The sequence below is a fragment of the Babylonia areolata genome, chromosome 34, assembly GCF_041734735.1.
Source record: "Babylonia areolata isolate BAREFJ2019XMU chromosome 34, ASM4173473v1, whole genome shotgun sequence".
NCBI classification, from domain to species: Eukaryota; Metazoa; Mollusca; class Gastropoda; order Neogastropoda; family Buccinidae; genus Babylonia; species Babylonia areolata.
The window spans coordinates 7555306-7578385 of NC_134909.1; the positions used below are offsets into that span (position 1 = coordinate 7555306).

General features: G+C 41.8%; 1 protein-coding gene across 5 annotated transcripts in view; it reads left to right on the forward strand.

Annotated features, from left to right (window-relative positions):
• The window catches only part of LOC143277658 (uncharacterized), a 615105-nt gene that overhangs the window by 532038 nt on the left and 59987 nt on the right, over positions 1–23080 (forward strand). For 3 of the 5 annotated variants that reach the window (XM_076582557.1, XM_076582558.1, XM_076582559.1), the window contains exon 1: positions 11760–11882. The exons of the other annotated variants lie outside the window; for them this stretch is intronic. In XM_076582557.1, coding sequence (XP_076438672.1) covers positions 11825–11882 — 58 coding nt within the window. In that variant the 5' untranslated portion in view covers positions 11760–11824. Of the gene's footprint in view, positions 1–11759; positions 11883–23080 lie in introns of those variants that run through there. 5 annotated transcript variants of the gene reach the window in all.

Consider the following 23080-nt stretch of genomic DNA (forward strand, 5'->3'; position numbering starts at 1 on the left):
AAAGCAACACACACACACACACACACACACACACACACACACACACACACACACACACACAACATAATATGTAAAAAAGAGAAAAGAAAAAGAAAAAAAACATGAAACAAAACAAAAACAAAAAAAAAGGTAAAAAAAGAAAAAAACAGAAAATGAAGAAAAACAAAACAAATCAAACAAAAAGGTAGAAAAAGAAAAAAAAGAAAGAAAATGAAGTAAAACAGGAGGATGGAGGACCCATTGAAAGCAATCATATATATATATATATATATACATACATATATATATATATATATATATATATATATATATATATATATATATAAAGATGAAAGGAAAATGGTAGGTTCCAGGCCCACCCTCCTCCCCCTGAAAAAAAAGTAACCAGCAACCCGCAATGAATATGTTTCTGGAAAGGAATCAATATGCCGCTCAATATAAACCCTGCTCGTAAACTGGGGGATCTGCCCCAACACCTGATTTGTTCATATAACTTGCACGAGTCAGCCATACGTTTTGCTTCAGCGTTGTTATGGCTTTGCTAACTTTTTTTTCTATTTGATATGTGCTCTTTACGTCCAGCTTTTGAAACAATTTTGTGAAGACAGACACACGTTTTGTGATTGTCCAATATAGCATCAAGGAGAACACACTTGCCATTGTATTTCTAGTGGATATTCTGACAATAAAATTTATAAAATGCACATACCCGGGTTTACTGATATGTTCAAGTATGCATATCTAATGCATAATTGGATATTTGCGTTAGTATGTGTGTATCCACGTATATCGGTGTGCTTCTTCACATATGATCGAGTCATCACTGTTTGTTGCACAAATTGCATCATGCATTCAATCACGAAGTTCGTTCAGGGAGTACAATCATATACGACAAAACATATCAACTCAAATCCAGCCCCAAATCATCGATAACACAGTAAGGTCAGCATCTTTATGGTACAAATAACTTGACGTTCTACAGCACCATAATTCTATCTCACTCCCCCCCCCCCCCCCCCCCACTCCCCCTCCAACAACAGCCCCCTCTGGCGACTCTATCCCCACCGTCACCCCCAAATGGATCTGCCGACACTGACAGGACTCACCCCAAGCACGGAAGTTGAGGGTTATCCAAACTGAGTTCATCATGAACATGAAGGCCACATAGTTTGGGACTTTTTTTTCATTAATGATGGAGAAGGAGATAATTATGATGATGATGATGCAATGGAGGTCCATGTACCAGCCGCCGTAGTGAAGTGGTTAGCGTCGCAGACTGACCGCTGGGCGGACGCGGAACCGAATCCCAGCGGAGGTGGTTTTTTGGCCAGTAGCCGGCTCCTGCCCAGAGTTGAGTGTGCTATGGGCTTAAATGAGAAGACTGGGACCATCCAGTCGAGTATCATCCACTTCACGGATGCGTCTTTGTGTGTGTTGCTCTATTTCCTGACCAACATCGCAAGTGTCTGTATTTCTCAGGCCTGGTTGACACAGGGATACCATTATGACAGAAATCGTAGAGTACATACTTGTTACATAGTCCCAAAACCTAAATGGACCTCCACAGCAACATCGTCATCATAATCACCATCATCATTGTCATCTTCATCCTCCTTCATCATCAATATAAAAAGACCCAAATTATGTGGCCTTTCATACTCGTCCGTCGGGATCGACGAGGACCATCTAGTCATCCTGGGGGTGGGTGGGTTGGGCTCTGTGGGTGCGCAGATGACTGATCAGGCCAATCTGCGCCCGGAAGGTTCTGACGCAGTGCGGATAGGGGATTGTGGCGGCTGAAGGGGACTTGCTGGCACTGCTTTTCCTGGCCTGTCTGTGTTGCTCTGCTGCAGCGATTCTGTTGGATTCACAGGATTTAGCGCCACTTTGGTCTGTCAATTGCATTCAGCTCCCACGTGTCGTGGCTGATGTTGAAGGCCTTCAGAGAAGCTTTCAGAGTGTCTTTGAAGCGCTTCTGTTGGCCTCCAAGGGAGCGCTTGCCATGTTGGAGTTCGCCCTACAGCAGTTTCTTGGGGAGCTAGTGGTCTGCCCAGCGCAGCTGGGCCTGCATCAAGATGGTGTAGATGCTGGGCAAGTTTGCACGAGTGAGCACCTCTGTGTCAGGTATCTTCTCTTGCCACTTTATACCGAGAAGATTTCTGAGGCTGGTGGTGTGGAAGTGGTTCAGCTTTTTGGCGTGGCTTTTTGTAGACCGTCCATGATTCACATCCATAGAGCAGTGTGGTGAGAACTATGGCCTTGTATACTTTGAGCTTCGTCTCCAGGGTGATGCCTCTCCTGTTCCAAACGTTGTTATGGAGTCTGCCGAAGGCAGCGCTGGCTTTGGCGAGTCTGGCATTAACCTCGTCGTCGATGACAACTGTGCGAGAGAGTGTACTGCCCAGGTATGTGAACTTGTCCACGACGTTCAGTCGTTGCCCGTTCATGAAGATGTTTGGTTCAACGTAAGGCTTTCCTGGAGCTGGCTGGTGCATTACCTCAGTCTTCTTTGTGCTGATTGAGAGGCCAAAGTTGTCACAGGCAGCAGAGAACTTGTGGACGCTGTGTTGCATGTCAGCTTCGGAGGCAGCGTTGAGAGCGCAGTCATCAGCAAACAGGAAGTCGTTAACGGTGTCTGTCCTCACCTTGGTTTTTGCTTGAAGCCCCCTGAGGTTGAGGAGTGAGCCTTCTGTGCGGTACCTGATGCCAATGCCTACGTACATCAGCGACTCTGAAGGCATCTGTCAGCATGGCTGAAAACAGGAGACTGAACAGGTTGGGGGCAAGAACACACCCTTGCCTGACTCCGTTGGAGACAGGGAATGGTTCTGAAATCTCTCTGTTGTCTTGGACTCAGGCCAGCATCCCATCGTGTAGTTGCCGTATGATGGTGATGAACTTTCTGAGACATCAGTACTTCGCCATGATTCTCCAAAGGCCATCTCTGCTTACAGTATCGAAGGCCTAGGTCAGATCGACATAGGTGGAGTAAAGGTCGGCGTTCTGTTCCTGACACTTCTCCTGGAGCTGCCTGGCAACAAACACCATGTTGATAGTCCCGCGTTCTTTCCAGAAGCCACACTGGCTCTCTGGTAGGAGACCTTACTCAAGGTGTGCTATGAGACGGTTGAGTAGCACTCTGGCCAGAGTCTCGCCTGTGACGGACAGCAGGGATATTCCACGATGGTTGTCACAGGCCTGACGATTTCCTTTGCGCTTGTACAGGTGTATGATGGAAGCGTCTTTGAAGTCCTGTGGAACTGCCTCATGCTGCCAGTAAGCACCATACCACCTTCTTTGTACACTGGAATGGAGTCTGAGCCAGGGGCTTTGCCATTGGATAGCAGACGGATAGCTTTCTGGGTCTCCTTCAAAGTTGGAATGGCATCCAACGACTCACTGACTGGCACCTGGGGGAGTCGGTCGATGGTTTCATCATTGAAGGTGGAAGGACGGTTCAGTACGCTGTCAAAGTGTTCAGCCCATCTCTCAAGGATCTCGTCCTTGTTAGTGATTAGGGTAGAACCATCAGCACTGAGGAGTGGAGCAGATCCGGAGGTGGTGGGATCGTAGACTTCTTTCAGGCCGTTACAGAAGTTCTTCATGTCGTTCCTGTCTGCAAAGCCCTGGATCTCATCAGCTTTGTTACTCAACCAGGAATCCTGCATCTGCCGCAGCTTCAGCTGGATGGTGTTGTGTGTGCTCTTCAATATGTCTTTCTTTGACTGTGACTTGGGATCTTCAATGTGGACTCTGTAGGCTTGGCATTTGTCTTCCAGCAGCTGCTTGATCTCAGTGCAGTTCTCATCAAACCAGTCTTTGTGCTTCCTTTTTTTTTTTTTTTTTTTTTTTTTTTTTGATATTCTTTGACTTTTCTGAGGATTTCCGATCTTCGTAGGTGTAGGCCGCTCGTTGGTGTTGCGTTACCAGCAAGTCTGTCAGCTTGCTCATTTCCCTTAACACCTGCATGTCCCGGGCAGTATGACCATGTGAGGTTTTTAATCTGAAATGCGCTTTGCCTTGTGCCACTCTGGGCTTCCCATTCCGTATTCAATTTTCTGTATGAGATTCATTGAGTCGGTTAGAATCATGGCATGTTGGTATCCGGGCGTATGGATGGACGATAGCCACTGGAGGGCATGTGTCACAGCTTCAACTTCCATCATAAGGCTGGAGGTTGTGACTTTGTAGGCAGCATTCTCTTCCCTAATTGTTTTTCCATTTTGTTTCGCAAAATTGGTCTTTGGTGGCTGAGCCATCTGTGTATATGATGATGTCCTCTTCTTTACTGTTTTCTTCTATGAGTAGCTTCACTTCCGCATCAGTTTTGCCCTCTGACCATTCCCGACAATGTCTTCCTAGAGTGGGTGAAATGCCTGTGTCGAATAGATGGTTGAGTTTTTCAGGGTTTTTCTCCCATTCCTTTGTTTCTTTCAGGTCTTGTAGTCGGCATACTAGCTGGATTGTGTCTTCTGCTTGCCCCATCCATGATCTTCCATGATGGAAACAACAACATATCCAGCATGTACACCCCCGAAAGCGGAGTATGGCTACCTACATGGCGGGGTAAAAACGGTCATGCACGTAGAAGCCCACTCGTGTACATAGAGTGAATGTGGGAGTTGCAGCCCACGAACGCAGAAGAAGAATAAGAATCTCTCTTTATAAAAATAAAGAAGATCTACACCATGATTTTTCCATCTTCAAGTGCTTTCAGCAGCACTGTTGATGAAGCTCCTGTCTTGGTAAGACAGTCTGCCAATTGCCTCTGAGTGTCAGACTATTTCACTTCTTTCACAATGCCTTTCTCCATCAAGTCTTTGATCCCACTGATTTCCAGCCTCAGACGTTTTTCCGTTACTTGTTTTGTTGACTTCAGAGCATCATGTAGAGACTTACAGTCGGTCATACAGACTAGAGGTAAACAATACGTGGTTGCTTTTCCTGTTGTGATCTCTATGAACAATGTAGCAATAAATACTCCTTCATCAATTCCTTCTGCCATCGCCAGCGTCTCTCCAGCCAGTGTGCTTCTGACCACTCTGTGAATCTTCTTTGAATTCCAGCAAATAGGAATAATGTTTCCTTCCTCGTTTGATAAGATGATGTATCCACCTTGAGTTCCTCCATCACTCAGATTTCCGAAGGAAGCATCAGTGTATACTATCAGTTTGAACGGTCCAGATCCCAAATGATGAAACTTCAATTACGCATGTTCTGACTTGATCCTTTTGATGACTTTATTTGCTTCTATCAAATGTTCAACTTTTCCATCTTTGATATTTGAAGCAAGCTGACAAGCATCAAATGACACATCAGGACGACTTTGTCGAGATGTCCATAGAATCTGCCCAACTTTTGATCTGTAAGCCTGCTTCTCATCTGCTGTCATGTCATCCTGTTTTTGTTGTGTTCTTTTCTTTGCGATGGGGATCGGCTCCAAGGTGTCTCCATACTTGGTTTGTTGTAGAGAGACTGTGTTTCCATCAGATGACAGTTCCAAGCCAATGTACTGGAAAGCTGTTTTCTTCTTTTCCAACCTTGAATGTTTTTGGGTTTTTTTTTTCTGATTTCATCACCAACAGTCTTTTCAAAGTGTTTCGTTCCACCCCAGATGAAGTCGTCTACATGGCATGCTAAGATGCCTTCAACTTCATTTATTTTCATCCAGAAGAAGACCGCTGGGTTGACTTTTGATACTCTTCCTCCAAGTTTTTGCAGGACATCTTTCACTCTTTTGTACCATTGCAAAGAAGCATCATTCAGTCTGTAATACGCATTTTTGCAGATGCCACAACTTTCCTCTGCTGTTTGCTTCTTTTGTGGGTCTCACAAAAATGTCTCAATCAATCTCTGTCAAATGTCTCAAGAAAATTTTGGTGGACTACTATGTCCTATGAACTTTTCATTATAAATCAAACTGCCACTATGGCTTGGTCAACTACTGACACTAGGCAACAACACCGTGTTGCTCGAACACATCGTTTACAACCACCATCATTAGTTGCTATGTCTTCAAGGTTCTCTCCCTAAGTTCACCACTTCCGGTTCAACATCATAGTTGACGATCGACGATAATTAACAGCCTCAGTTGTGTCGCTGCAATTATAGACCTTAGTGTCATCAGCAAACATCCGCACTGAACATCTACATACTGTTAATATACAGTGCAAACATGGCTGGCCCGAGTATCGATCCTTGTGGAATACTGCTTGTGACCCTTGCCTGTTGCGAAGTACACTCTGGGTTCCGTTTGTCAAAAAGGATTGGATCCAGCCAAGTACCCTGCCTTGTATGCCATGTGCTGAAACTTTCAAGAGAAGACATCTGTGTGGAACTGAGTTGAACACCTTCATGAAGTCTGTGTAGATTACATCTACACTACCGCCTGCATCTATAGACTCAGTCCAAGCGTCAATAACATCTAGTAACTGGGTGATGCACGAGCGCCCCTTTACAAATCTATGCTGCTCCTTGCATAACAGGCCTTTCGTCTCCATATGGTGTATTAATCTTGCCTGCACGATGTTTTCCATCACTTTGCATATAATGCAAAAGACTCACAGGGCGATAGTTTCCAGGTGTTAGTCGACTGCCTTTCTTAAAGACGAGTGGCCTTTTTCCAATCTTCTGGGACCTCGCACGTTTTCAAGGATAACTGGAAGAGAATGGTAACTGGTTTCGCCAGGATATCTGATGATTTTGCCAGTATCAGCAGACTAATTTCATCCGGTCCAGCAGCCTTATAGGTTTTCAGGTTCCTGAGTAGCTTCTCCACCTCTTCTGTCTCAATGTTGATGTCCAGCAAGGGTTCTTTGTAGTTGTATGTGGGGGGGGGGGGGGGGGGGGGGGGGGGGTCAGGAAGGGGGCCATCGTCTTCATTCGTGAATGCACTCTGGAAAAAGTGGTTCGGTAGCTCGGCTTTTTCTTCATCAGTCTTCATCTTGCTTACACACACACACACACACACACACACACACAGAGGAATATGCCTGTCAGTACTGTGTTTGAAATATTTGATGCCAAAGTGAAACCAATTTTGATGTATGGGTTTGAAATATGGGGGTTTGAAAAATTTGATTATATTGACCAATTGACAGAGTTCATGCCATGATTAGTAAAATGATTTTAGGTGTCAGAAAGGATGTTAAAAACAGTATTGATCTAGGTGAATGCAGTAGTTTCCCAGTATGCATTGATACCTTTATCAGAGAAATTAAATATTGGACTAGACTTCTTGCCATGCCTGAGTGCAGGTACCCAAAACAGTGCTATTAGATGCCGCTCCAACATGACTTAACAGGTAGAAGGAACTGGGTGACTCATGTTAGATCTATCTTGTGTTCACATGGAAGTGGTTATGTTATGTGCAGGAAATGAAAAAAATAAATAAATAGATAAAAAAATTAAAAAAATGGTGACATTTCACAATTCATCAATGCATTCAAAACACGTTTTTGTATTCTTACTGTCAGAACTGGCATGACTCACTCGTTTCCCATCAAGATTATCTGAACTTTCATCCCAAAATTTGTAGGGCAAATTACATTGATCTTTTGGCATCTAATGAACATTGTTGTTTACTTTGCCTTTTAAGGTGCAACAAATTACCCATGAAATTTGAATGGCATTTCTCACTTTGGTAAACCATTATTGAACCCATTCTGTGTCCAGTGTGACAGATACGACATTGAAGTCATAAAAAAATCAGTGTGTTGTTGTATTAAGTATATTATTCGTTTCAGACACTTTGTTTAATAGATTTAGCACTAAACATGTAATTTCGTCACAGTAAAACCAGATGACCTTAACCGGCAAACCCTTTAACTTGAAAGGTTTTGAAAACGGGTATAACATTTGTAGCCAGACAACTAAATGAAAACATGTGTTGCACGAATGTACTGTGATGCTATCTGAACACTTTGAGGCACATAAATCTACCAGCACTTTCTTCAAATGACACTGACTACATAACATTGACTATATACTGTTCTAAACAGTGTGTTTGTTTAATGCACAACCTGTGACCATTCTCACAACTACTGTGCTGCACTAGATCTATATTAGCTATATTCATAAACTGACACTGATTACCTGGAACCTAACTGAATTTGTGTTGTTTAAAATCTATCAGCCGCACGTCAGGAGATTAATTAAATCTGTAATAAGGTCACAGCAAGATGTGATGGCCTTGACCAGCAAATCCATAATTAGGCCTGGAAGATGTATGTAATGGCTGAACAACAACATATAGTTTATAAGTTTGTGGTAACTGTGTATAATTATGCTTTTTGTAACTACCAAAACAAATGATTTCATAATGTGGGAAATATAGTGAGACCGTTCTCGTTTCAAATCATATTTGCTATGGCACTAAAACGCAAAAAAGGGAATGTTTAACACAGTCCTCAGAAGTTTAAAAACTTGTAAATCTGCATTTACCCATCAGTGCAGGTCCTCTTCTTCCAGATGATGCTCCAGTAACTGATTTTGACTGTAAACGACTGATCCAATAACACACTTTCATGACCAGATATATGACTGGCTGGCACAATCTCATAACAAAAGTTTCAAAAATGACTAGCCCTGTCCAATCACAGCACCAGACGGTTGCTGCATGCTTGCATCTACCATGAGGACACCAGGCCATTTCATAGAAATTGTAAAGGAGATCTGCAGCAGTCTTATGGCTGTGAACAAGTGTTAGGGTGGAGTTGTTGGGCGTTGATTCAGTCACCACTCTCACGAGACGTCAAATGGCAATGGAAAAGGAGGGATGATGAGAGTTTGGGGGTAGGTGTGGGGGGACGGTTTCTTGAGATGAAAATCCCACATGCATGTCATCGGATGTGTGGTTACAAGAGTCACAAAGTACGTAGTGTGCACTCTAAAAAGCCAAATAAACAATTTTGATAGTTTCAGCTTGACTGAAAAACTAAAACATCAAGCTGGTATCACAAAGTTACTGAAAAACTCTTCTCGGCTGGTTGAGTTGCCTCTTTCCAACTGGGCAATGTTTAGTCTTTGTGACAATCCCTGCCACATGTACACATGGATGTGCACTTTAAGTTAGTCTAGCTGTGCTCTAGTGACATAAAGACGTTTGAAAAGAAGAGAACGCTGGCCAAATTTCCTGACTGAGATTCATGCATTAACTTATGGGCGTGAAATATTTGAACATTCACTGTCGCCATCGGCTCTCACGTGGCTGTTTAATCTGTATTGCGTGATGTCACTCCTCCACTTCCAATTCTTGTCTTTCAGTACAGAGAAAATACAATTTTTCCTGTGCCTTTGACATATCGAAATCTAAAGTTTACTTAATTTTGAATCGTCTGACACCACATATATGTTCAGGAAAATTCTTGTTTTAAAGTTACAGGCAGACAAATATGTGGGTTTTTCTAAGGGGCTGAATAATCTTTATCAGTTCCATGACGTCACTCCCCCACTTGTCATAAAAAATACGAATTTTCCTGTCTTTTTCATGTGGAAATTTAAAATTTATTCAGCACTGACTTTTTGACACCCCTGAATATTTAGGATAATTATTGGGTTTTTTTTTTTAAGTCACAGGCACACAAATATGTATTTTTTCATGATCCGATTTCTCCATTTCTACCCCTCAGGCACATAAACTTAGAAAGAAAAAAATATTATAAAAAAAACATAGAACAAAAACTGATCCATTCTGGTTTTCAAAAAAATTAATCTGTGATCTTTAAACATTTAGATGTTATACAAATGTAAAAAAAATATATATATAAATTGCGACTTTAGCGGGGTTTTCGCGTGCACCTGCCACGCGCCACACACACACACACACACACACACACACACACACACACACACGTGCACACACACACATCCTTGCCCACTGGACAGAGCACTTCAACACCCTCCTCAACAGGGGCTCGTCCGTATCTGACGAGGTTATTGCAGCCCTCCAACAGCTACCAGTCAATGACTCGCTAGCTGCCCCTCCCACCAAGGTCGAGACCCAGAAGGCCCTGAAGCTGACAACGCCAGGAAAAGCACCAGGAGCGGATGGAATCCAGGCTGACATCTACAAGTATGGAGGCGAGGTGCTGACAGACAAGCTGACCGCCCTGTTCCAGTCTAACTGGGAGAGAGGGGAGGTCCCCCAGGATTTCAAGGATGCTTCAACTGTCCACATTTACAAACGGAAGGGAGACAAAACATCCTGCGATAACCACCATGGAATCTCTCTCCTCTGCATCGGCGGCAAGATCTTCGCCCGCATCATACTGAACAGACTGGTTGACCATGTCTCCAACACAGTCATCCCTGAAGCACAGTGCGGCTTCCGCTCAGGCAGGGGAACATGTGACATGGTGTTTGCCGTACGCCAGATGCAAGAGAAGTGCCGTGAGCAGAACAAGGAGCTCCACATGGTCTTTGTAGACCTGACTAAGGCCTTTGACATGGTGAAACACCATGGTCTGTGGAAAATCCTCCCAAAGTTCGGCTGCCCAGAGAGCCTAATCCAGCTGATTGCGTCTTTCCACGATGGCATGCAGACAAGAGTACAGGAAAATACTGACATGTCGGATCCGTTCCCTGTGGTAAATGGAGTGAAGCAGGGCTGAGTCCTGGCACCCACACTTTTCTCCATTCTCTTCTCTGCCATGCTGATTGACGCCTTCCAAGACTGTGACTGGGGCATCTACATTCAGTTTCGCACAGATGGCAAACTTTTCAACTTGTGGCAACTCCATGCCAGGTCCAGCGTGTTTGAGGCACTGATGAGTGAGTTCCTCTTCGCTGATGACTGCGCACTTGCTGCACACACCCATGAGGACATACAGTTCATTATGGACAGGTTCTCAACCTCCTGCAGGCGCTTTGGACCCACCATCAGCCTCAGCAAGACCAAGTCCATGTACCAACCGGCTAGTTCACAGAACGCTGTTGTGCTGACCACCTTGTGAAACATGGATGACGTATCGCCGTCACATTAACAACTTGAGCAGTTTCACCAGAGATGCCTACAAAAGATCCTCGGCATAAAGTGGCAAGACTGGGTCTCCAACCTCCAGGTCCTAGAGAGAAGCGGCCTGCCCAGCATCGAAAGCCTGCTGTTCCAGTGCCAGCTACGCTGGACAGGACACGTTCTCCGCATGACAGACAGCAGGATCCCGAAGATGCTTTTGTATGGCCAGCTGAAGGAAGGCCACCGTGAACTTGGAAGACCCTGCAAGCGCTTCAAGGACACCTTGAAGACAAACCTCAAAGCCTGTGACATAGACATCGCTTCCTGGGAAACTAATGCCCTTGACTGCTGTCGCTGGCTGTGCTCTAGTGGCATAAAGACGTTTGAAAACAAGAGAACGCTGGCCATTAAGGAGAAGTGTGAGAGAAGGAAGCAGGGCTCAACTTCTGGAGACGTCTTCCCTTGCAACACCTGTGGGAAGTGCTGCGCATCCAGAATCGGCCTCTTCTCCTATATGAGGACACACACCGACATATATATATATATATATATATATATATATATATATATATATATATATATGTGTGTGTGTGTGTGTGTGTGTGTGTGTGTGTGTGAGAGAGAGAGAGAGAAATGATTCATATGATAGCCTGTCAAATATATTTCCAGCGTGATATTAAAATTTATCCGTGGGGAAAACGGCGAGAGGTAATTTTGATCCTGCTGATCATCTGCTCGCTCACGCGCGCAGGCCCAAAATAAAACCCAATGCAGTCTTGGCTTGAGGTCTGGAGTGGCAGCACAAGATTCTGCTGTGTGTTGTGTGTCGCTCAGTGGATAAGTGTGGTGCATTGATCTAAGGTGACAGTGATGGAGGTTACAGGCCGCATGAACATTCTCCTTGCCATTTTCTTGCTGTGGATTTATGGTATGTAGGCAAAATCGTTGTTTCTGTTTGTTGTGGGTTGTAAGCAGCTTACAACAGTTCTTGTCAGAGCGACGTGGTTTTATTTAAAAAATAAAAAATAAAAAATCTCACTGATAGACTGAGGTTGTGATTCGATGTGCTGCATATTGTTGTTGTATACGTATAGAGTGAAGTTGTGATTCAACGTGCTGCATATTGTTGTTGTATACGTATTCAAAATACTCCCAAAACGTCGGAGACAAAACGCTGAGAATAGATTGAATTTGCTTATTTTCAACCGCTATTTCTCACGGATGGGAGAGTGAATTTACGAATTACACAGTCAATGTTTGTGGGCCTATCTTGAATGATGTCTTCTTTGCTAAAATGTAAAGACATGTGTGTGTGTGTGTGTGTGTGTGTGTGTGTGTGTGCGTTTTCAATTAAACGTCACGCGTTCGATACTAGATCTAGTATTCCTACGGTTTTCGAAAATGCGGGTGTCGACGGACAACACACACACACACACACACACACACACACAATTGGCGGTAAGCTGGAGGTGTTTTTTTTTTTTTTTTTTTTTCTGGGAAGAAATGGAATAAATGTTGAGCCCCCCACCCAACTCCAATCCCCTAAAACAAAACAAAACAAACTAAAGTGTCTGTGAATAAACACTCCCAGGAAAAAGAAAATCGGATGATGTTAGATTTGTGTGTGTCTGTGTGTGTGTGATCTCGTTTTGTCGTTTTTGAGGGGGGCTCGCATCATTGTCCAGTTCCGAAATGACGATTTGGACTTTACCTTTAAAAAAAAGAAGAAAAAAAAGACTCATATAAGCTTAATAATGGATCTCAGCGGTTTTGAGCTCTGTAGCACTTGTCCCTAACTCTCTCTCTCTCACACACACACACACACACACACACACACACATATATATATATATATATTACCATATATATATATATATATATATATATCCAACTGATGCCACCCTGTCATTGTTGAGCATTTTGAGAAAGGCAACATGGCCGTGATAATCCAACATGGCCGCCATGGGTATAAAATTCTATTTTCAGTTCAGTTCATTTCAGTTTTGGGGACGTTTATAAGCCTTTTTTTTTTTTTTTTTTTTTTTTGTCCCAGTTTAACAAAAATATTTATTTGAGTTGCCAGTTCACGAATAATCGTTGTTGATTTTCTTTTTTCTCTCTTTTTTTTTCTTTTTTTTTTCCATTCATCATAAATGAATTTCAACTTGCTGATACTATTTACCTGTTCTCGGAGATTTTTAAGTGTTAACATTGTTAGCCATCACAACACGCAGAGGTACTGTTACTAAAACTTTTTTTTTTTCGAATGTTAGTTCTTGAATACTTAATAGTTTGTCACTGGCATTCCTTGTTATATCCATGAAAGGTTTTTTTGAAAAAGGTCTCTTTGTCTAGTTTATTAATATTATTGAGTATTTTATATGTTTGTATTAGATTCCATCTATTCTAATTATACGGAATTTCAAAGATGGTAAATTAAGTAATTTTAGTCTTTCTTCGTATGTTTTATCCTGCAGTCCACTAACAAATCTTGCAGCCCTTTGAAGTTTTCCAACTGCAGCAGATTGCTTTTTGTATAGCGGGTAACAAATAATATTTCCAAATTCGAGGTGTGGTCTTACTAGTGTCATAAATAATCTAACAAAAGTGTCACTGTCCATAAATGAGAAATGAAAGTTCTTTATGTACTCCCGAGTACTCTGTTTGCCCTTGATATTAAATAAGTAATGTGTCTATCAAATTTTAAATCATCATCAAAGATAACTTCCAAGTCTTTTTCTTTTGAACATTTACTTAAACTGTTCTGTCCATCTGTGAGTATCATAATGTAATCATTTTGGGGGTTGTTCTTCCCAACATGTAATACTTTGCACTTATCTGCATGAAAATACAGGTTTCATATGTGTTTGTCCATTCTATTAGCTTATCTACATCTGTCTGTGATGTATATTTATAGCTACTTAGGTTATAAATTTTAGTGTCATCCGCAAATATTTTGCATGTGCTAATAACCATGTCTGGTAGGTCATTAATAAATGCTGTAAATACTAAAACAGAATTGGGGCCAACCACACTTCCCTGGGGGATATCACTTAAAACTTTGGTTTCTGAGGAGTAAGTATTCCTAAATCTAACCCTCTGGGTTTTATTTTAAATATATATAATATCTAACAAGGTAATGTCCAAAATTTTTATTTGAATTATTTACACAGCTCAATCATATGTGTTTGGCACAAAAATTGCTGCCCAAACTTAAGAAATGGATGGGTGTGGAGGTTGAAATTTTCTAAGTAGAATGGTGGGTAGTACTGACATAAACGTATTAAAACACAATAGAGTAAGTTACAATACATTACCACAAGTAAATGAGAAATGTTTAAACAAAACACATAAACTGGAAGACTTGTGAAAAAAGTAGGTCATTGTCAGATGATCAGAAAACCATCACACAGTGACACACACAATGACAGAAACTACTAACACAGGAATTAGAACGAGTGAATCAAGCATAAAGTGGTCATTCGTTACTTGCAATGTCAAGTTCTTCAATCATCTGTGAAGGACATCAGCATCAATGGTCCATGGATTTTTACAGCTTTCATGAAGATAACATTTACAAAAGACAGTGCATGTCATTAGTGCAGTGGCACACCTACACCATGCAGTAGAACACATTTTTTCTGTGCTGCAGCCACATTTCGACATTTGCAGCACCTCATCAGGCGTGGCTTGAACACCAAGGGATAATCTGACAGGCAGTGAAGTTCTTTCAGTCTTATGCCACCTGAAGTTAGTTGGGCAAAGATCTGTAAAGAGCCAGGCTTCAAACTTGATCTTGGTCATTTCTGTGCATTTGCAGCCATAACAAGCACCAGTAAACTGAGTAGCCTGCTGGATGATGTGATCGAAATCAGCATCTGGGTTCCCCAAGCTTTCAAGTGAAAACCCTTTTTGAAGAATTTTTATAACTGGCATTTCCGATAACCCACATGTAACCCACCATGTCCCAACCTGAGAGGGTGTGTGCTGCAAGGTCTGGGTATCCATGAATGCTCTTTGACTGTTGGCGGTGTTGCGGCGATGTTACATGATGTTTTTCTTGGCGGATGTGCCTTCCATCACAACAGCAGCAGTGATCTTCTGAGACAGGTAATAATGCAACAATAAAAGAAATACATTATCTGTGTCATCTGAAAGAATCCTGATAGAGGAAAGTCAAATCTTTTCTCTGCTTACACCATATGTTGAGCCAAAATGACATCAGCCTCCTCATGTGTTGTTCACATATCATTAGCTGGGGATGAGATGTCATTCTCGACTTCCACTAGGATGGGGTCATCAGCAGTCACTACGAGCTTGTGCTGAAGGAACGCTTGAACCTGGAGACCACATACCTTTTCCAGCAGCTGCTCACAGGTGATAGCAATCATATGTATTTTGTAGTCAGTCACTGCCAGTTTTACACTTTGAGGAGGTAGAACAGTGTCTTGTCTGAGCTGGTGATGCCTTGTGGCTGTTTCTACAGCTCGAGAGGATCTGGTGGTGCATTTGATGCTGAATGGATGACATCTGTCAAAGACAAGATAAACATCACTCTCAGTTTGGTGATAATCAACTCCAGGAAAATGTCCACATACATGTATTGGTACGTTTGTACAGAGCCTGGTGATGGCCAATAGACAGTCCATAGCACTGCACAGCCATCGATGATCACAACATCGGCTTTCTGACATGTTGTTATGTACATGTGGGCAGATGAGACTGCACTGTTATTTTCAGTACAGACTTTGTGATGGAAGTTCTCATGCGCCCATTGTGTGTAAACATGGAAGTAAGAGAAGCATTGAACCTTTCTGGCCATGTACTCTCCAATTCTTCCATCTGTTTAACCCCTAAATCCAAAGCTTTGTCAACGTTGACATTCTGGCTGGATGTAATTTCAGTAGTGATGTTGACAGTGCCGCTGTCTGTATGATCATCTGGAGCGAGTGAGTTGATGCACGCCTGAAGTTCCTTTGCATTTTGTCTCTGTCTTTGGCATCAGAATGAGTCTGCACTGGCATTTCTTCTTTGTGGAATGTAACATTCTGTAATTTCAGAGATATTTATATCAGATGTCTTTGATCAGCTGGCTGCGAGTGTGGAGACTTAGTGCCCATCTGGCTTGTGCACCCAGGTTGAGAGTGATACCAATCAGAACACCTGGACCATGACCTGACTTTTTTGGATGGCGACTGTTGCATTGAATGTGGTGCTGGCTCATTTTTACGTTTCAGGTAGTGATTGATGTGAAGCTCTAGGTGTGGACACACCGTTACGATGGCAGTGTATGAAGGTTCAGAAACAGATAGCAAATGTTCCAGTATTTTTATGCAGTTCATCTTCCCTTGCTTTGTTTGACAGGATGATTTTATTGATTCTGTCTGGGTCACATTTAGTTTGGTGGCATTGGTGTGAAGATGAATGCTGCTGGAAGTAGCAAAGTTCCTCTCCCACCTGTTTAAAAAAAAACCCAGAGGCTTGTATGTTCAGTATGTGCATACATGAGCGTGAGTGTGCACATACACAGACACGCACACACACACACACACACACACACACACACACACACACGCGCGCGCGCGCGCGCGCGCGCGCGCACACACACACACATTCTCTCTCTCTCTCTTACAAACACCAACCGCCCCCCCACCTATCTCCAAACTCACATACATGCATGCACACACACACATTTGCGTGCACACGTGTATACACACACATAGGCACAAGATGTCTTACCTCTGACATGCTTATTATGTATTTTTTCACCACATTCCTTGAATTGCGTTAATCAGAGCAGAAAAATAGGGAAAAAGAAACAGACTTATAACACGAATATTTTTCCACACATTCATTTTAACCCAGCAGTCTGCTTAAGCTATTCTGACTGACATTAACAACTTCCTTTCAAAGTATATAATAGTTATTGTGCTCATACTATTACAAATACTATGCTAGAGGCAGATTCATTAACAGTGTATTCCATAAATATGTCAGACAAATGAACAGTCAATTGATTTTTATTATAAGCACACATTCCAAGCAACTGAAACAATGAATAACTGGCGAACATCTCACCATAAAAGTTCTATTAAAATTCCAAAATCGTGGAAATCAGATCTACTTGGAACACAACAAAATTGGATGTCATTAAGATTTTGGCCATGGATAAATTTGTGATCAAACAAACTGTTAGAAGAAAGGAATACAGGATGCATAGCAATGGAAAATATTTATAAATTACAAGTATAATATTTATTTAACAACAACAGCTATGTACTCAGAAATATGCCTAGAAGTAGGTGGCACTTCATTGAAATTGGTGGCCGTGGTTGTTTTATGGTGCGACAGTCTCTCTAAGGCTCGAAGGCAAGAAGACCAGACACTGTGTCGATTAAAGGAAAGAACATGTGTTTTGACTTTTTTAATGTAATTTTTTTGAAAAATGCTCAGTGATGACAAGGTGGCATCAGTCAGATATATAAATAAATATGTATCAAGGAACCCAAAACCACTGAAAACAATTGAGACCTTTTTTTTAACGTTTCAGTGGCTTTCTGTCAGACTGACTCGTCACTAGCCATCATGGATGTAGATTTAGAAATAATGCTCGATATTAACCTCATGTCCTGTTTGCTACTACGGTAATGTCCCGTTTAAATTCAGGAATTATTTTAGTAATTTCTGGCACATTCAGTGGTTTGTGACTGGTTTTTACGTTATTTTACTCAATTTTGATGCGGATTCACTCACTAAAGCCCTTTCGCTGCCAGGAAAATAAGATTTAAGTGAAATCTATTTGCCAGGGTTTTTTCACAAAAAAACGGGTATAAATTTTCAAAAAATTCTGTGCTCTTTGTTATTGGAGAAAGACCCATAAAAGTATACATTTTCTGAAAGGGAAATGAATAAAGAATACAAAACACATGATGTTTTCCCATTTTATATATTTTAAGTGACATGCTGTTGTTTTGAAATCAGTGGTTTGTTTTCTGTCACATTTTCAACTTGTTCATTACAAACATTAGTCAGGTAATTTGCACAAAAATATCATTTTCTGGACAAATGGACATCTGCACACACAAAATCATACTAGAACAACCACAATATAAAAAAAAAAACAACTGAAAAAGAAATAGATGCATTGTGACTTCTGCAAGTGATAATATGGATGTGAAGCCACGCCCCCTCAGTCTCCACCCCCCTCCTCTTCACCCCTCTCACACGGTCACTTCATCCAGTTCTCATCAGACCGGGTTGGCTGAGTGCCAAGAAAATAGCTCATACGGTGTCCTGCTAAAAATTCGGTGACCTGTCGTCTGCTAGAGTTGAACAGCCGGCATCATTCACTGATAGTCGCATCTTGGCCACTCTCTTGATTGCTCCCTTTATTTTCTATCAAATCGTCCTATAAATGTTCACCACTGTCTTCTCCTTCGAATTTATGCTCCAATTCTTTCTGAGCATCAGCCAAAGAAAGTAATCTTGGTTGATTTAGTTCGCCACGAGCGCATGTCTTGAGCACGGAGTCAGTCCGACATTTTGTTGAGCGAGCGAGGAGAGGAGCCAGGCAAAGACTGCGGCCAGTAACCCAACCAAAACGTTCAAATAAAGGACTGCCTTATGACGCAGATGGTGTTTCTAGCTATGAATAGAATCTAGAGTGATTCCCCAAGCTAAAGCTACCAGAATTTTTGTCAACGAACTGAATGCAAAGCAGGGAAAAGTCAGAATATTTCGATGACGAGTTATCTCGTCATTGTGGCAGCGAAGCATACATGCTTTCCATGACGAGTTATCTCGTCATGCAGGCAGCCTAGGGGCTAAACTAATGTGCTGCCATCTTGCTCTTCCCGTTTTGGTCCCACAAACCATGAAAGTGTAAAAAAAAAAAAAAATAAAAAAAAATAAAAAAAATGTCAGCTTTAGACGTTAAGTGTCGTGCAGGTTCATGTTGTGGATCATTTCCCGTTATATTGTGCCTGTTGCTCATCTTGCAGTCAAGGTATATTTATACAGATAATTATGTAGATCTGACATTGCCAAAACACTTTCATCTTGCCATTCTATGGTTCCATAAAATGATCTGTTCGCCTAAAGCTGGCAGATGTTTGCTTATGCCTGTAGCACTTTTCATCATCATGTTTCTGCAAATCTCGTGCATAGTGATAGTGATGTTCTCAGCAACAATAGATCTTTCATAACCCTGGACAACGTTTTAATAATATTCAATCGCTCTTGGATTTCTCTCTCGCCAGATTTGTCTTCAAAAGCCACAAATCCAGTGTTCATATTGTTGACACATGCAGGATGTGTGTCTTCCTCAAGAAGTAGCCTGTCCTGTCGTCCACAGAGCAGAAGGAAAGGGGTGGAGAAGAAAAGCTCGTGTGGGTCATGCACGACCCATACATTTTCCTTTTTAATAGTGATTTCAGAAGGTTTAATTTGCAATTAGTGAAGGAAAATAAAGAAGTTTTACTTTCAATAGTCTCACTACCCCCACTTCTCTCCCACGACCCCCGCCCTCCCCCCTGTCTTCAGCTATAACCCCCTTCCATCCCTTTCTCTAACAGCATGTACCTGTGTGACTGAATATCTTTGATTGTGCGTGTATAGGATGCTATGAGTCATCTCTCTCTCTCTCTCTCTCTCTCTCTCTCTCTCTCTCTGTGTCTCTGTCTCTCTCTCAGTCTTGCTGTCTGACTTTATTTGCTTCTATCAAATGTTCAGCTTTTCCATCTTTGATGTTTGAAGCAGGCTGACAAGCATCGAATGACACATCAGGGCGACTTTGTCGACATGTCTGTAGAATCTGCCCAACTTTTGATCTGTAAGCCCGTTTCTCATCTGCTGTCATGTCATCCTGTTTTTGTTGTGTTCTTTTCTTTTCGATATGGATCGGCTCCAAGGTGTCTGCATAGTTGGTTTGCTGTAGAGAGACTGTGTTTCCATCAGATGACAGTTCCAAGCCAATGTACTGGAAAGCTCTGTTTTCTTCTTTTCGAACCTTGAATGTTTTTTTCTGATTTCGACAATAGTCTTTTCAAAGTGTTTTGTTCCGCCCCAGATGAAGTCGTCTACATGGCATGCTAAGATGCCTTCAACTTCATTTCCTTTCATCCAGAAGAGGACTGCTGGGTCGACTTTTGATACTCTTCCTCCGAGTTTTTGCAGGACATCTTTCACTCTTTTGTATCATTGCAAAGAAGCATCATTCAGTCCGTATACGCATGTTTGGAGATGCCATAACTTTCCTCTGCTGTTTGCTTCTTTTGGGGGTCTCACAAAAATGTCTCTGTCAATTTGAATTTCTTTTCCTTGTAGAAAGGCGTCCATAGAACATGGAGTCCACTTTCTTTGTGCAAAGATAGAGAGGATCTCTGCAAGTGGGTGAATCCTTCTGCATGTCTTCATTTCCAATGTCTTCAAATCCTCTTGCTACTAGCCTAGCTTTTGGGATGATTCCTTCTTTCGACTCATTGAGTATACAAATCCATCGTGTTGAAACACATTTTTGTCCAGTATCTTCCACTTCATTGTAGACATGATTTCTTTTCCAGCTCTCCAATTCATTTTGTTTTGCTTCATCAAAACAGACCCCTTCTAACATCATCACATTGTCATTTCGATCTGAACACACTGCTGATTTGGGCTCTGCAGATGGTACAACTAGTTTGTTTACTTTGGTCAAGTCAACTGACATCCTTTCTCCATATTCTTCTGGTTCTGTGCACTGCATATTAAACCAGTTTTTGTTTCTTCCACTCGATTTGCCAGCTTTGTTCAGTATATTTGCAGAAATCCTTTTTCTGTCATCCATATACTCATATGAAATCATTTAGCCAGGTCTGAGTTTACTCAAGTCAACGTTGCTTTCCTTCATTTCATTTGTCTCAGTTTCTGATTCTATATCAAAATCTGATGTTGCTTCAGCACAAGAGTTCTTTTTGCCTTTTTCTTCTTCACGACAAGATTTTGTACAGTGACTACTGTTCTTTTTCTGTTTTGTCTCTTCTGGTTCACATGTAGTGGACTGAGAGTGAGAATCGTGTTCAACTACTGGAGCTGTTTTCTCTTGTTTTGTGTCTTCTTTCACTCTTTGCAGCCGACTTTGATGAACACGGACTAGAGTGCCCCCATGACGAACAAAAATCACACTACCATCTTGTCCGATGACAGTTCCTGGTCCCTTCCACTCTTCGCCATCTGGTCGTTTGTAGTAGATATTGACGCCCATCTGATAGATGTCAAATGATGACCGTGTTTGCTTTCTCAAAGTTCTTCTGATTCTTTCTGAACTTTCAGCTTCTGTGAATGCCTTTCTGGCCACGTGTAGACTTGTGATGTGTTCTCCAACTGTTCGCTTCTTGTGGTGCCTTTCAAAGCAGGTAGCTTATCTGTGAGAACAGATGGAAAGTTTGGATTTCTTCCATACACCACTTGGTATGGACTGAAACCATGTGTGTTCACCATGCTGTTCTTTGCTGCCAATGGCCAGCACAAAGCTGTTTCCCAGTCAAGATCTTTCTTGTCTGTCATGATCTTCATCAACATGTTTGAGAGTGTTTGATTGTGTCGTTCTACCACACCATTGCTCCATGGGCTGTATGCTGCTGTCGTTTTCACTTCAATGTTGAAGTTTTCACACATGTCTTGAACCTCTCCATTGTTGAATTTCCCTTCCATTGTCAATGTCACTGATGACTATTTTTGGTGGGCCATGTACTGCAATCCAGTACTTCATGAAGTTCTGTACAATAACAGATGACTCTTTGCTGTTGATGATTGTAGCCGCACTGAATCTGGAGTACACGTCAACCATATGGAAGTACCAAAGATTTTTTTTTTTTTTTTCCAAATTCATGCAGATCAACAGCCACTGTTTGATTGTAGTCATCTGCCAAAGGCAGTCCTGCTGTTGGTTTTGGTGGTGTCTTTTTATGTCGAGCAGATACATCACATTATTCCACCAGTTTTGTCATTTTCTTGTACAGATCAGCGTCTTTGATTCCTGCATTTTGCGTCAGTATCCGTTGGCTTTCTGCTGAAGAATGGCCAAACTGTTTGTGAAGTTTCACCAGAGCTTTTGTTTGTTTTTCCTCATCAAAGTTGTCCATCATGAGAAGAATTTCAGAATCTTCTTCACTCTCTTGATTGTTTCTAAGGATGTCGATACAGTAGTGCCTGGCTGAGGTCAAGTTTAACTCCACAAGTTGCTGAAACATTGTGATTTTGTCTTTCGTCATGTCAATCACAGTTTCTGCCTTCTTCAAAGACTCTTTGCTTAGCAATAGTGGTATTTCGACATCTACCACCTCTGTTTCGATGTTACATTTTGTTGTTCCAATTTGTGCCGGTAGCTTCACATTCAAATAGGAATGAATTTGTGTGCCATCTCCAAATTTGAAGGTCTTCTGACTTTTCTTTGTCTAAATATTTTTCTTTTGGTTTTCTGGCAGTTGGTTGACATATTGCTGAAACAATCTCTTTCCGCACACTGTTTTCATACATGCTGTATCGATGACAGCACATCCGTACACTTCTGTCATCAAGATTTCATTTTCTGTTCTATGTTCTTTTGTGAACAGTCAAGTTGCATGCTTCCTCCTCATCCTGTTGTTCATCAACTTCAGTTTCTGTCATTCTCACTTCTTGTTTGTGCTGCCTGTGAGGACAGTTTCTGGCCCAGTGACACACAGACTCACAAATAGCACACTTTGTTCTCTTTCCATTTCTGTCCAATGGATTTGTGCCTTTTTGTTCTTTCTTTGCTGATAACTTGAACCAGATTGATCTGAATAACTGCTTTGTCTGTTTCTTGGGAAACTTTTATCATGAAGGCTTCTTGTTTGACAGTGATCTCAGTTTCTGAGGAACCTCCAGAGATTCTCTTTAATGCAGACTTTATTGATGAGAATTTTCGACTGGATGCTGCAGTCAGAACTAGCTGCTTTTCTTTTTCCGATAGTCCTGCATTATCAAGCAGCTGGAATGCAAGAACAGAATCAGGATGTTCCATCTTGCATTTTTTGCAAACACCGTACAGTCTCTCATATCCGGTAATGTAGTCATTCATAGAAACAGTTGCTTCTTCCTTTAGTTTTTCGAAATCGGAATAGGCCAAAT